Source organism: Marmota flaviventris, chromosome 1 (assembly GCF_047511675.1).
Source record: "Marmota flaviventris isolate mMarFla1 chromosome 1, mMarFla1.hap1, whole genome shotgun sequence".
In the NCBI taxonomy this organism is placed as follows: domain Eukaryota; kingdom Metazoa; phylum Chordata; class Mammalia; order Rodentia; family Sciuridae; genus Marmota; species Marmota flaviventris.
The window spans coordinates 206,522,188-206,537,805 of NC_092498.1; the positions used below are offsets into that span (position 1 = coordinate 206,522,188).

General features: G+C 53.7%; 1 protein-coding gene across 1 annotated transcript in view; it reads right to left on the minus strand.

Annotated features, from left to right (window-relative positions):
* Window positions 1-15,618, minus strand: part of Nwd1 (NACHT and WD repeat domain containing 1) — a 55,142-nt gene that overhangs the window by 23,776 nt on the left and 15,748 nt on the right. Inside the window, 5 exon segments of the mRNA XM_027932007.2 lie at window positions 1,028-1,225; window positions 6,283-6,441; window positions 7,779-7,896; window positions 9,558-9,717; window positions 11,111-11,314. Coding sequence (XP_027787808.2) covers window positions 1,028-1,225; window positions 6,283-6,441; window positions 7,779-7,896; window positions 9,558-9,717; window positions 11,111-11,314 — 839 coding nt within the window.

Genomic DNA, 15,618 nt, shown 5'->3' on the forward strand with positions numbered 1-15,618 from the left:
CTTGTATCCTGACAAAGGCACAGTCTATCCCACTAAACCAACTTCAGCCTCAGAATCCTCAGCCCAGCACTCTAGTGGCCGCCCCTGAAGGGATTCCTCCACGTGTCCCACTCAGCACCCCAGGATGCCTCTTTTGGAAACAAGGGCCTGGGAAGTGTGACTTTCTCTACTGGGTCCTGGGGTACAGAAAGAGCCTGGTTGGTAACAGCCCGGCATCTGACCCCTGAGCTGATAGAGATGTCACAGTGAGAATGAGGAATGGTAGGTGAGCAGATAAAAGGAAGGCGTCGGAGACGGGTGGGTGAGCGGAGCGCTGGTCCGTGGATGAGCCGTGGTGGGTGGAGAGGTGGGGATGGGAGAGGAAGAGTCAGGTCATAGGTGGCCTGCAAGCTGACAAGGGGCAGGGTGTGGCTGGTGGGGGCAGGCGAAGATGGCAGAGGAGGGGTTGGGTGGACAGACAGATGAGCCCGTGGGTAGGAGGGGGGGGGATCAGAGGAAGCAGGGGTGGCTTGGGGAGGGTGGGTGGAAGGGAAGATGGAGGGCAGGTGGGCGGTGGGTGGACAGGAAGGTTGGTGGGGAGATGGGAGGGAGGAAGGATGCATGGACCAATGGAAGAACCCAGGATAAGGAGTCAATGACCTGCCCTGGGTCCTCTTCTCCCGTGACCCTCTGGGGCCCCGGGGCCGCCTGCAGTTCTGTCAGCCTCTCGGGGCCACCAGGCACCAATCCCTAGTCCCCAGGCTTCCCAGCACAAGCCTGGGAACTGCAGCCGCTCAGGGCAGTGACACCGGGCTCTCTGGGAGGGGACCTTGGAGGCACCCTCTGGCAGCGGGCTCATTAGCAGCATTTACACCAGTAATCTCCAGCCGCTGGGGACAGAAAGGAGAGCCAGCAGGAGACGGCCAGGGCTTGCGCTGATAGCGCCCACGGGGCTCCTGACTGGCAGCAGGCGCAGCCCCAGCACCTGCCGCTGCTGCCCCGTGGAAGGCAGGGCCCTGGCGGGATTTGCTATGCTGGGGACACTCACCTTTGTGACAGCCCGTGAGGGCTGCCCGCAGGGGTCCCCCGGGGGGCTGGAGGAATCCTGCAAGGGGCACCAGCACAGGATGCGGGCACACTCGGAACCAGCTCTGGGCCTGCTGGCACAGCTGCCCCACCAGCGCGGGGTGGGACGCGGCGAAGAAGTGGAGTCTGGCCAGGAGTTCGGTATACAGGACGCTCCTGTCTGCAAGGGGGGGTGCGGTGGAGGTCGGGTGGGGCCGCCCCTCCAGCCCCAGACCGGCCCCTCCACCAAGGCCCCGCCCCTCCAGCCCAGGCCCCGCCCCTCCAGGCCCAGGCCCCGCCCCTCCAGGCCCACCCCATGCTCAGGTTGGACCTCAGTTGCGATTTGCCATTTTCTCTGGGTTTCTTTTTGGTTGTCAATGAATATCCATCCATCCATCCATCCGCGGTGCTGAGACTCGAACCCAGGGCCACACACGTGCTGGGCAAGCGCTCTACCACTGAGCCCCAGCCCAGCCTCTGGGTTTCTTTTGGTCTCCCCACCACCCTAGCCCTCAGCTTCCCAGAACAAAGACGCATCTGCCTTGTCCGATGCTGTGTTTGAAAAGCCCAGAACAACACAGGCCACCCGATCATTTCCCCAGCAAGTCCCAGGGTACGGCACAGTGCTCCTCAACTTACGATGGGGCCTCACCCTTAAAACCCATCTTAAGTTGAAAATGCAAGTGGGAAGCGCGTGGAGCCCACCACGCCCCTGAACACCCCGCTCAGCACACCGTGGGGGCCCCGTTGTCTCCCCTCGGGACCGCGGGGCGGCTACAGCTCAGCATTATGAGAGGATCAAGCCGCTGCTCAATGACTGGAAAAAAAGATTGAGATTCAAAGTGTGAAGTAAGGTGTCTGCGGATGCACGTCAAGATTGCACCACCTAGAATCAAACCAGCACAAGTAGGGGACTGTCTGGAGGCCAGGGGGACCTGTACCAGGCTGGACGACTGAGAACAGCAGTACTGCACCCCCTCACAGCTGCGGGGAGCAGCCTGAGATCAGGGGTTGGCATGGCAACGCCCCCTCCATAGGCTCCAAGGGAGGATCCTTCTTGCCGCTGTCACTGTCTGGTGGCTCCAGGGGCTTCTTGGCTGTAGCTACATAACAGTCACTTGTCCAGTGATTAGCAGGTACATATATCCTTTTCGGGGTGGGCTGATTTTCCTGCCTGCTACACGGAAGTACTATCATTATTATTCCAGATTTATAAAGGGGGAAATTGAGGTACAAAGAGGTTAAGTGACTTGCACAAGGTCACACAGACAGTAAGAGGAAGAAATCTGACCCCTAAGAGTTTGATTCCAATGCCCTTCGTAACAAAGACCAGGTGCTAGGTGGGATATGCTAAGAGTGTGTTACCCAAGGTTTTATGTGTTGAAATTGATCCCGACTGTGAGGTATTAACAGAGAAAACAGAATCTGACCGTGTTGTGTAGAGGTGGGACCTTTGGAAAATGACTTGGATTAAATAATGCCATCAGTGGGAGAGCCCCATGATTCAAGTGGGAGGAATGCCAAAGAACACATTCCCATTCCCTGTCTCTCCCCATGTGATACTCTGAACCACTTCAGGATTCTGCCAGCAAGAAGGCCATCGACGGGCTGGGGATGTGGCTCAAGCGGTAGCACGCTCACATGGCATGCGTGCGGCCCGGGTTCGATCCTCAGCACCACATACAAACAAAGATGTTGTGTCCGCCAAAAACTAAAAAATAAATATTAAAAATTCTCTCTCTCTCTTAAAAAAAAAAAAAAAAAGGCCATCGACCTTGGACCAGAACTATGAACCAAGACAAACCTCTTTTCTTTATAAAGTGGCCTGTTTCAAGTATTTCATTACAGTAACAACAACAACAACAAAGACTAATATACCAGATATGCTGAAGTTAGATTGTTCGTTCTGAGCCTGTCGTTGGCACTTTCTAACCATGGAGCCTGGGAAGATGACAAGAATTCCTTGGGCTTTGGTATGCTGGTGGTTCCATGGGTGGAATGGGGGACAGATCTGGGACCAGAAGTGAATGTGGCATTTACTGCAGATGCAAAATTTAAGGTACAGCCAATCAACTCAACTATCAAGATAATACTGCCTTAATTCATTTAAAAAAAATCAAAATCAATGGTCCTCAAACCTCTGATCCAATAAGATCAGAGCAGGGGCTATACGGGAAATCTCTAACTTCTACTCAATTTTCCTTTAAACCTAAAAATGCTAAATAAATACATAAATAAAGTCTACTGAAACACACACAGGATCATAAGCGACTCTATTGGACCCTGAGGATGGACGGTCTTGGGGTTATTCAGATGGGTATCCCTGTCCCCAGCCTGTGGAGTGTTCAGGGTTGTCCTACAGTGCCCCCTGGTGGTGACAGTTATTCCTACACCTGTCGAGGGTGAGCCACAGGTTGTCAAGGGGTTTGCAAAGATCTTGCTGGGATTTGGACTTTTAAATCTTCCCTTGGACTAGGAAGTCACCCCAGGGAGGCTTACAGTTCCTGGGGAGCACCTCTTACATTGTCATTCTTTTTAGACAGTTCCCTGTGCTGTTCCATGGGAGAGAGAAAAAGTGGTAAGTGAGCTGGGACAGCTCTTAAACATTCCTGGACCTCAGAAGGAGCTGGCTCTGCAGCTGGGATGTCAGTAGGGGTTGCGCGGTGCATGAGGCAGGTGTAACCAAGCGCACAGACTGCAGCTTCTGTTTGATTCTGCATTTTTCTGATGATGAGAACCCTGGCCAGGTGCAGCAATGCCTCATCCAAGGTCTTTCACATCAGCAATATTGATGCTCTCCTGTGGCCGTGACAGGACCCTGATGGCACCACAGGGACAGGCTCTGCATGAATGGACTCACATACCCTTCCACAAAGCCCTGGGATTCTCGTTTTGCATATGAGAAAATGGAGGACTGACCAGGAGGTGAATGCAAGGACAGAGAGCACTTCCGTAAGTGGCAGAGCCGAGATTTCCACTGACACCATGGGGCCCGAAATCCACGTTCATGGCCAGGTCTGGCCTATGGGACGGGGTGGAAATGTGGCAAAGGAATGCTACCGTTCTTCTCATTAAGCACAGAGGCCGGCATGGCAGACGTGATGCAAAAGAAAACCATTAGCAAGGATAATTAAGAGTGAAGACAGGTGTGGTGGTGCACGCCTGTAACCGCAGCTTCTTGGGAGGCTGAGGCAGGAGGATTGCCAGCCTCACAATGTAGCAAAGCCCTCAGCAATTAGCAAGATCCTGTCTCAAAAAAAAAAAGAAAAGAAAAAGAAAGAAAGAAAAGAGAGAGAGAGGGAGAGAGAGCGCATGAAGACAGATGGAAACAGGGCAGTGGCTGAAAATGCAGCTTGACAGGAGGGTGTCAAGCTGGCAAATCCCAAGCAGGACCCCCAGGATGTCATGTGCTATGGCCAGGCTTGGTCATTCCCAGCACCGTCTGGAGAGAGGCAAACAGCTCAAGGACTTTTACAGACCAAGACGAACAGCTCTGCAAGGGAGTCCCAGGCCACCGCTCATCCATCCCCAGGCCACCATGGAGAGGCGCTTTGGATGTGGGGACTTAAACCCCTGTAACCCCCTCCTTCCTCCACACACTCCCTTCACAATTTATCACCCGTTGTTAAATTGGTATATAAGTCCCCGGATCTGGCCACATCGTTGGGTTTTTTCCTCTTTTCTGTGAAGTTTTCATGCACATACAGTTAATATTTGTATGTCTTTTCTTCTGCTCAGCTTTTGTTAGTTTAATTCCCAGGCCCCCAGGCACTGAATATCCAAGGGTAGAGGGAAAGTTGTTCTTGTTTGATGTAAAATGGTACATCCCCTGGGGCTCAGTAGTGGAGCACTCACCTAGCATGTGTGAGGCCCTGGGTTCCATCCTCAGCACCACATAAAAGTAAATAAATAAAATAAAGGTAGTGTGTCCATCGATGACTAAAAAAAGTATAGTCCCTGTGAGAAGTGGTGCACAATTCCTCAAAAAGTTAAACAGAATCACCCTAAGATCCAGCAATTCCACTTCTGGGAACAAACTCAAAAGGGTGGAAGGCAGGGTCTCAAAGAGATATTCATGCATTTGTCACTTGACATGTTCAGCCAAGCAACCACCTCGGACAGATGCGTGGATACACAAAATGCAGAGAACACACGATGGGTGTGATTCAACCAGAAAAGGAAGGAAATCCTGACTCAGGCTACCGTGTAGATGAACCCCGAGGACATGCGCTCAGTGATGTCACTCAGGAAGAGGACTAGGCCCTGGCCACACACCGTAGTGTGAGGTGCACCTCGTCTTGGACACTAAGCAGGTCCAGCCGGGCTGGCACTCGGCTGGGAGCAGGAAAGGACAATGCCTGATTCCACTCACGGGAGGGCCCCGGAGTCATTGAAGCCACCCAGACAGGAAGTGAAATGGTGGGTGCCCCAGGGCTGGGAGGAGCCTGGGGAGCCCCTGTCTCCTGGAGACGGAGTTTCAGCTTGGGAAGGTGAAAGAGGAGTACAGATGGTGGCGGAGTTGGCCAGACACACGCGTGGACTCCTAACGCCACCAAACCAAACACTTAAAAATGGTTAAGGTGGTAAAATTTGCTACATGTATTTTGCCTATATTTTTTTGATGTTTATTTTTTAGTTGTAGTTGGACACAATACCATTATTCTATTTATTTATCTTTACGTGGTGCTGATGACCCAACCCAGGGCCTCACACGTGCTAGGCATGCGCTCTACCACTGAGCCACAACCTCAGCCCTTGCTATAATTTTTTTAAAAATAGTGTTCAGCGCGTGTGAGGTTCTGGCTTTAATACCACAGCACCAAAAATATTAAATTAAATTCAAAATGAAACTTGAAAAACACACAAACAAAACAGCGTCACAGGCAGAGCAACAGGATTTAGAGAGATTCTCCAAGGTCTGGGGAAGGGTCGGAAAAATGCAGCCTGAGGTCCAGACCCAGGCTGAGTCAGCAGTTAACAGTTTTTATAGATCCCTGTGTTGCTATGCAACCGATGACAAGAAACCATCAGCCCCAATAACAACAACGTTGTCCCCCCAAAAAAACCAATTCACGTCTTTCTCATTTTCGTAATTTTCTCTGAGTTGATCATTGTCCTTGACGGCTGTTATCATATTTTGAATTTCACCAATGAAAAATCTGTGGGGATCTTTTTTCTCTTTTTAAGAACAGACATGCCAGGCCGGGAACAGACCCCCAGCCAAGCAGCCGGACTCACCCAAGCCTCGCAGCTCCAGGGCAGGGCGGCAGAGCTGGAGGGCCTCTCGGATCAGGCCGACCTCGGGGGAGTCCACGTGAGGGGCACACATGTCAAAGTCATCCAGCAGGCTCTCGATGCCCCCAGAGATGCCGCGGCAGCAGATCCAGCTCATGCTACCTGTGGGGAGACGCGGACAGGGTGGGAAGCACGCAGCTGCCGCCGGCTCCCCGGAGGGGGAGAGGCCCCTCTGTGTCTCTCCCGGAGGCTCTCAAGCTCAGCACCGGGGTCATGCCATGCGTCATTCCCACTTGGCAATGGCTCTCAGCAAGCAGCACTGGCACCGGGGGCTGGACCACCCTCCTGGGTGGTGGGCAAGCTGTGCACTGCAGGCTACAGAGCGCAACCCTGGCCTCCACCCTCAGATGCCAGCAGCATCTCTACCGTCAAATGTGACTAATGTAACCCTCAAATGCGTCTCCCGAGGGGCAGAAAGCCCCTGGTTCAGAATCACAGGAATGAACAAGTGAGTGGATGCATGCGGGGACAGACAGGTGGAGATAGAAACACGGATAGATAGGTGGACATGTCTTGGCAGGTGGATGGAGAGATCCACAGAAAGATGGACGGATGGATAGATGGACAGAAAATACAGAGATGGTTGGCTGGCTAGTTGGATGGGATGGAGAGAGAGGCATAAGCGGATGAGTGGATGGAGCCAGGGATGTGCAGAAAGACGATTCAGAAAGATGGCTGACTGGCTGGAGACAGACGGAGAGATAGAAGACGTTTTTGAGGCTCTGGGGATTAAACTCAGGGCCTCACACATGCTAGGCAGGTGTTCAACTAATGATCCACATCCCCACTGCCAGACAGACAGGCAGGCAGAAAGAGATGGATAGACATAAAAGAATGGATAGGTGGCCGGGCACAGTGGCGCATGCCTGGAATCCCAGCAGCTCAGGAGGCTGAGGCAGGGGGATCGCAAGTTCAAGGCCAGCCTCAGCATCTTAGTGAGGCCCAAAGCAACTTAGCCAGACTCCGTCTCTAAATAAAATAAATAAATAAAAAGGGCTGGGGACGTGGCTCAGTGTAAAGCACCTCTGAGTTCAGTACAAAAAGAAGAAATGCTGGTTGGACGGACACATGCACACCTGAGTGGATGGATGGATGGATGGGTGGGTGGATGGACAGACAGACAGACGGGGTCTCTCATGCTAGGTCATGTTTTCTCACCCTCCGCCTATCAGCGCTGGGAGCAGCTCATCCTCTGTGGTGGGGGTGTCCTGTGCACTGTGCATTGTGGAGGGGCAGCCCCGGGTCACTAGGTTTGAGCAGCACCCCGACACACAGACACACGTGACAACTGTGGACCTCTGCAGACACGTTGGGGACCCCAGAGTGCAGAAGCCCCCTGCTGGAGAATGTCTGCCATAGAGGAGGCAGGGTCTCTACCCCGCCCTCTGCCCCTCCCAGAAGGCAGGCGCGTGGCGGAGCAGCGGGGTCCCCGGCCTTACCCAGCACCTCCTGCTTCAGCTCCTCCAGGCGCCCCGAGTGCAGCAGGTGGTGGGGCAGCTCCTTCAGCTTCCTCTGGTTTGCCACCGTGTCCGAGAACCACAGGGGCTGCGGGGCCACCTGGCGGGGGAGAAGAGAGGCTGGCAGCTGGCGCCTGGGTGCAAGGTCACTCATTCACTCCACAAACACGGGCCAGGACAGGCACCAGACGGTGCTAGGGCGGGGGCACAGAGGTAGCCCACAGCCCCCCACAAACAGGGCTGGGGCAAAGGGAGGGACCTGGGCTCAGCAATCCAAACCCCAGGGAGGCAGCTCTTCCTGAGAGAATAAGGTTTCCTGAAGATGCGGGCGGCAGACCCGGGCCTGCCAAATGGGTGGGAAAACAATGGCATTGCTGGGAGCCACGGCCCAGGCCAGCAGACTGGGGAGGGAGGAAACCTTGGAAGGCTCCCTGGAGGAAGAGGTATTTGGGCTGAGCCTTGTGATGGCGGAGAAGCTAAAACAGGGCGTGGCATCCATGCTAAGGATGCCCAGGCTCCTGCTCCGGACATAAGGGAGAAGACCAGAGGAAATGCACAGAGGAACGGCCACGGGCAGGTCTTCCCAGGTGTGGGTATGGGGCAGTTTGTATTCTCCACTTCAAGAGTCTCTGTGCTTCACATAATTGCAGGGTACTCTTGTCACTAGAAAAATCACATAAGCATTATTTTTTAAAGTTTCTGATACACTTAGGAACCTCGTGACTGGAAATAAGATTGTACCATGGAATTCACAGAGGAAAATATCCAGTGCCCAAGAAACAGATGGACAGACAGACAGAAAAATAGCTGTAGTGGTCCCTCGTGTCCATGGGAGATTGGCTCCAGGACCCCATGGACACCACAATCCAAGGATACCCAAGTCCCTTACAGAAAATGGCAGAGAACCTACTCATCCTCATAGACTAAGTCATCTCCAGACGACGTAGAACACTGGGTGCGAATGCCACGTACACAGTTGTCACTCTGAATTGCTCAGGGAATAGTGACAAGAATATGAAGTCTGCAGTCCACATGGTCAATACAGGTGCCTTTTTTTTTTTCCCACAGTACTGAAAATTGAGGCCAGAATCGCTCTACCTCTGAGCTACTTCCTCAACCCTTCTTTTTAAATGATTTATTTTGAAGCTGGGTGTGGTGGCACAAGCCTGTAATCCCAGTGGCTTGAGAGGCAGAGGCAGGAGGATCACAGGTTCAAAGCCAGCCTCAGCAACTTACTGAGGTCCTAGGCAACTTAGCAAGACCCTGTCTCTAAATAAGATAAAAAAAGGGGGCTGGGGATGTGGCTTAAGTGCCCCTGGATTCAATCCCTGGCACCAAAAATAAATAAGTAAATGACATATTTGGAGACAGGGCCTTGCTAAGTGGCCCAGGAGGGACCAGATGCAATTTTTATTTTCAAATACGTTTAAACTGTGATCGGTCGAACCTACAGACGGAGAACCAGGCTGCGGATTGAGGGCGGGGAGAACTGTTAGGCTTCACGAGGACTCAGTCCCAGGGGGTGAGTGTAAAACCTGAGATGCCAGGACTTGGTGCAGTATTAAATGTGGGGGTTCCCCCTTTGGAAAGTTGGGCTGGGTCATTTCTCCCTCATCCGCTGCTCCCCAAATTATGGAGGAGGCAGCTCGCATGGGGAGGGAGGAGAGGATGTTGGGATGGCCTGAGAGTGGGAAGGATGGGGAGGAGGAGGCGAGTCCACCAGGCATGGCCAGGCAGTGGGGAGCAGGCCTGTCACCTCACCTTGCGGTCCAGGTTCAGGGGCTTCCCCACAAGCGGCAGGCTGATGAGCTTCTTGGTGCCCTGGCTCCAGGCCCCTGAGAAGAAGTCGGCCAGGACGCGGTGCCTCTTGGCTTTCTCAGGCCCAGGCAGGTAGCGCACCCAGACCACCTCAGCCAGCTGTCTGCAGGGAGGGACACAGGCTGACGGCCCCGAGGGCACAGCAGGCTCAGAGGCAGCCACCAGTCTTCCAGGAGCCGCTTCCAAACGCCAGTCCGTCCCACTCCACCCTTGGGGGCGGGCAGTGTCTGCTGACTGCCTGCCAGATGCCTTGCTCAGTGCGTATCTGTAAATGGACCATCTTGTTTTCCCTTAAATAAATGTACTTTTAAAAGAAGCCTCAGGGTACTTCAATAAGTTAAAAGTAAAATAATAAATTATCACATGACCCAACAGGCCCACTTGGGTATGGGCCCCAAAGAACCCCAAACCGGGTTCAGACAGAAACTTGAACAGCAGGCACAGTGGCACCTGTCTATGGTCCCAGCCACTTGGGAGGCTGGGGCAGGAGGATCGCTTGAGTCCAGGAGTTCAAGGTCAGGACAGCCTGGGCAACATGACGAGATTCTGTCTCAAAAACGTAAAAGAAAAGAAGACAAACACACATGTTCCTTAAGCACTATCTGCGATAGTTAAAAAGTGGAAAGAAACCGCTGTCCATCAGCAGGAGGCCGGGTTGACAGAGGTGGTGCAGCCACACAGGGAACATCAAAAAAGGAGGAAGCGCTGACACAGCCCACAGCGTGGATGAGCTTTGAAAACATGACGCTGAGTGACAGAAGCCAGGCACAGTGTGTGACTCCATGGACATGAGATGTCCAGAACAGGTGGATCCAGAAAGAGAGCGCAGACCACTGGCTGCCAGGGGCTGAGGGGGCAGTGGGAGTGACTGCGGGTGGGGACGGGGTCCCTTTGGTGGGGAGATTGAACCCAGAGGCCCTCTCCCATATCCCACATCCCCCAAATTTTTATTTCTTGTTGAGAGACAGGGTCTCACTGAGTTGCTTAGGGCCTTGCAGTTGCTGAGGCTGGTTTTGAACTCACAATCTTCCTGCCTCAGCCTCCCGAGGGCTCTGGGGGTCTCCTTCTGGTGTGATGGAAATAACCCAGAAGGACATGGAAGCGATGGCTGGCAGCACAGGGAGTGCACAAAACACCTCTGAATCGTGCCTTTTAAAAGGTGAATTGAATGTTCTGTGGGTCTCACCTCAATTTAAAAAACGAGGGGCTGGGGGCACAGCTCAGAGGTAGAGCACTTGCCTGCCATGCTGGAGGCCCGGCTTCCATCCCCAGCACTTTACCAACCATAAAATAAAAGAGGAGGGGGAGGGGGGGAGGAGGGGGAGGGGGGGAGGAGGAGGGCAGCGGGAGGTTAGTATGTTAGAGGCCCTGGGGTGGAGGCCTGGAATTCTGAGCCAATTCCCTGGAAGTGGGAGGTCAAGAAGGAGCTGGTCATTGAGTCCTGTTTTCGGGGTCCCAACCAGACAGCGTCACCACGGCTGCCGCACTGGACCTACCTGTGGGCGATGGCCAGGAGCGTGAGGCCGTCCGCGGGTCTCCGGGCCAGGCAGTGGCCCAGGTCCCGACGAAGCCGCACCCACAGCAGGGGCGGGAAGCGCAGCAGCTCCTTGCTGGGGGGGGTCCAGTCCCGGTACACCACCTGCAGCACCTCATCGTCCAAGGACAAGACGTCTTTCAGCTCTGCCTCCGAGAGACCGTGCCTGTGGGGAGGCCAGACGGGCTTGGATCACCTGGGACTTCTGTACTGAGGACACAAAGTCAGGAGAGGGAGACAGGCACCCCAGCTGGGCGCCCCCACAGGCCCGGGATCAGCATTTGGGAGCGTCCGGCAGGCACAAGGCCCCCTGGGCTGACCCACCTAGTAATGCGTTTTCTGATCTTCTCTCCGTGCACATCTGCGGAGCGAGGACCATCTGCCGCCTGCTCGGGGCAGCCTGAGACCCAGCCCAGGGAGGGAGGAAGCGGTAACTCAGGAATTAACGCAGGAAACAACTGCTCCCATTCCAACCCACCCTGGTCTTTCCTGGCCTAAGAAAAGGCCAGTGTCACCGTTTGGATCTGGAATGTCCTCTAAAGTGTCCATGTTGAAGGCTTGCAGCAATCCTAGGGGGCCTTGGGGGCAGCGACTGGCTTGTGGGAGCTCTGGCCTCATCCGTGGACCAACCCACTGATGGATTCCTGCTTTGGTGGCGTTACTGGGAGGTGGTGCTTAGTAGGAGGACGAGGTCACCGGGGCTGTACCCTGGAAGGCACATCCTGTCCCCACCGTTCCTAGGCCTCTGCTTCTTGACCATCACTACACCCTTCCGCCCTCACCTCAGGGCCAAAGCGCCAGCGGACCCCACACCAGAGCCTCTGGGACCAGGAGCCAACCTTCCCTCCTCCACGATGTCCCGTGATGAAGGCTAACTGATCCACCGAGTTAGAGGCAGGGCCATCTTTAAGTGGGCTGAGAAGATAAGTTCGGGGGCTAGGACTAGAGCAGGTTGTTCCAAGTGACAGACGGGAGCGACTGCAGGATCTGCCAGAAGTTTCATCAGAGATGGAAACAATCGAATGGAGGCCATTTCGGAGCAGGGGACGGGAGTTTTTGCACCACAGGGTGTGGGGATCATCCACTAAGGGTCAGCACATTGGTTCAACAACCACTGATGGAGCATCAGCTGTGCTGGAGGCATTGATCTCCCGGGGACAGAGAATTAGACACTTGTGGTAACCCATTTTCTGTGGCCAATAACGTGACACCACAGACTGAGTACCTTGTTTAAAAAAAAAAAAAAAAAGCCCATATCTGTCATCCCAGAGACTCTGGAGGCTGAGGCAGGAGGATTGCAAGTTCAAAGCCAGCCTCAGCAACTAAGAGAGCCCTTAGCAACTTAGTGAGACCCTGTATCAAAATAAAATATAAAGGGCTGGGGATGTTGCATAGTGGTTAAGCGCCCTGGGTTCCATCCCCAGTATCAAAAAAAAAAAAAAAGAGAGAGAGAGAGAGGCTTGTCTTGGCTCATGGTTCTTGTCCAAGGTCAAAGGGCCACCTCCTGGGATGGTTTTGTTTTGTTTCTGTGGTTCTGAAGATTGAACCCAGGGACACTCTACCACTGAGCTACATCCCCAGCCCTTTTAATTATAAGAAAGGGTCTTGCTAAGTCACGGAGACTGGCCTCCACCTCCTGAGAAGCTGGGATTAAAGGTGGGCACCACTGTGCCCAGTTGGTGATGGCCTTCCTGATGGCAGAGCCCTGAGAGGCTGGAGACAGGGGGTGTGCCTGCTGGTCCCCTTCTCTCTCCTACGAAGGCATGTTCCCTTGGAGGCCCCACCCTGACGACCTGGCTGATCCTAATCACCTCCCAAAGGCCCACTCTGAACACCAGAGTCAGGCGAAACTTCCAGTCTTCCAATTCTGCACGACGGGATTAATTTCAATACGGGAATCCTCGGGGACACGCCAGCCGTATCCACATTAGAGCAGATCCTGCCTTAGTCTCTCTGGGCTGTAGCTGAAACACTGTAGACTTGGGGCCTAAACCACAAACACTCTTTCTCATAGTTCTGGAAGCTGGCAAGGCCAAGACCAAGATGCCGCAGATCTGGTGTCTGGTAAGGACCGGCGTTTGGCTCATGAATGACATCTTTTTGCTGTGTCCTCACACGGCAGAAGGAGCCAGGAGCTCTCTGGGGCCTCTGTTATAAAAGCACTAATCCAATTCCTGACCCGGTCACCTCTCAAAGGCTCCACCTCCTAATCCCATGCCCTGAGGGTAGAACTCCACTGGTGAATTTGGGGGAGACCCAGACATTCAGACCATGCAGCTTCCCCTGGTGCAGGGAGCCAGGCGGGAAACACACCAGGCAGCCGGGCACTGTGGCCATTCCTGTCGTCCTAGGTACTGAGGAGGCTGGGGCAGGAGGGTCAGAGGTTTGAAGCCATCGTGGGCAACTTAGTGAGACCCTGTCTCAAAAGAAAGTGTCAAAAAAGGGGCTGAGGGCGGAGCATTTGCTGAGCATACACCAAGCCCCGCGTCCAGTCCCCAGCAGCACAAAATCAAAAGGAAACCAACCAGCAAAACTATAAAGAGCTTGAGTAGCTCCAGGCACCAGGAGGAGGACGTGCCGAGCCCAGTGAGAGACAGACAAGGGGACAGGGGCCACGCGCCTGAGCAGAGGGGTCCGGCCGGGCTGGGGTGGGAGGGAGGAGGGCAGGAGCAGGTCTCAGGTCACAGCGCTCCAGGCCAGGGACAAGGTGGCAGAGCTGCAGGACCTTAGGAAGGAAGGAGCTTAGATCCTTTTCTAAAAGTACCCTGAGGTCCCCGTGTGCTTCTCCAGGGCAGAAGCTCGATCTGGGTGGTTTGAAGTTTTTATTTTTAAGTGGTCAAGTCAAAACGTGCGCATGCGCATTCCCAGCAGCTGGCTGACTGCAGCCTTAGTGTTGGAGGGACCCAGCTATTGCTGGGTATTAACAAGGAATCACAGATGAAGGGTGAACAGGCACCCACGGCGGGTTTCAGCCACGAAAAGATGCGGGCTACGACCTGGGTGAACCTCGAAAACGTGATGCTGAGTGACAGCAGCCAGAGGCCCAAGGCCACCGGGCATATGATTCCGTTTGTGTGAAATGTCCAGAGCAGGATCCAGACCCAGGACGCAGATCAGGGACTGGAGATATGGAAAAGCAGAGTGATTGCCCAATAGGCGTGGACTTTGTCCTTTTGGGGATGGAATGTTCTGGATCTAGATGGAGGTGGCAGTTGCAGGACACCGAATGTGCTCAGAGTCACTGAGGTGTTCACTCTCTAATGGTTGATTTTCAGTTATGTGAATTTTTCTTTAGTTACAAAAAAATTAAAAACCAACTTCCCCTCCTGCTAAATGCAATGAGGATTCCTGAGTCAGCTCCCTGGACTGGACTGGGATCCAGGCTCCAAACTCAGCAGGGCAGGGAATGCTCAAGGCTGAACCTGGCCCCGGACTCCCTGCAGCTGCCCTAGGGGGTGTGCACCCCCACATCCCTGGCCCCTTCCCAGGGGAGGGAGCAGGGCACCAGGGGAGGGCGTGCCCTGACCACAGCTTTCCTCAGCTCTGCGTGTTGACATTGGGGGCCAGATCACTCTTCAAGGTGGACATCCTGTGGGCACCATAGGAAGCTTCTGCGTGCCTGGCCTCCCCCACCAGGTGCCAGTAGCATGGTAGATAGACAGGAAAATAGATAGACAGACAGACAGGGAGATTGATAGATACATGGATTGACAGACAGGAAGATAGAATGGTCTACATTTGGGATCTTAAATGTTCCCCCAAGACCCACATGTTAAAGGATGATGCTTTGGGAAGTGGTGGAACTCTAGAGGAGGGGCCGATGGGAGGTCCTGGAGTCGCCTGGGCATACGCAGCCCTTCACTCGCCTTCTCCTCCCCGCCATGAGGTGAGCAGCTGTGCTCTGCCGCGTGGGCTGCCTCACCCCAGGCCCAAAGCAACAAGCCGACTGGTCGTGGACTAGACTTCCAACGCTGTAAGCCCAAATAAACCTTTCTTCTTCTGTCTTCCATCTTTGAGCACCTCAGGTATTTTGTTACAGTGATGAAAAGCCAACTGACACAGATATATGGAGACTCGGATAAATACAGACAGATAGAATTGCTAGAAAGACTGACAGATGGTCTCTAACATGGTCACTCATGGGTCCTCACTCTCTATACTGACAACATTTGGAATGGATCTTTCTCTGTGGTGGGGCTGTCCTGTGGATCATAGGATATTTAGCAACATTGCCGGCCTCCACCCACCATGTACCAGGAGTATGATAGACAGACAGGCAGATGGACAGATGGATAGACTGATAGATGGAAGGATGGATGATCAGACAGATGGATAGATGAATAGATAAATAGAAATAGAGATCATAGATGGATAAATAGACAGAGATGGGATACACACACACACACACACACACACACAGTTATAATACAAATACAAATTCTCTGCCGCAGGGCGTGTTCCAGAACACTG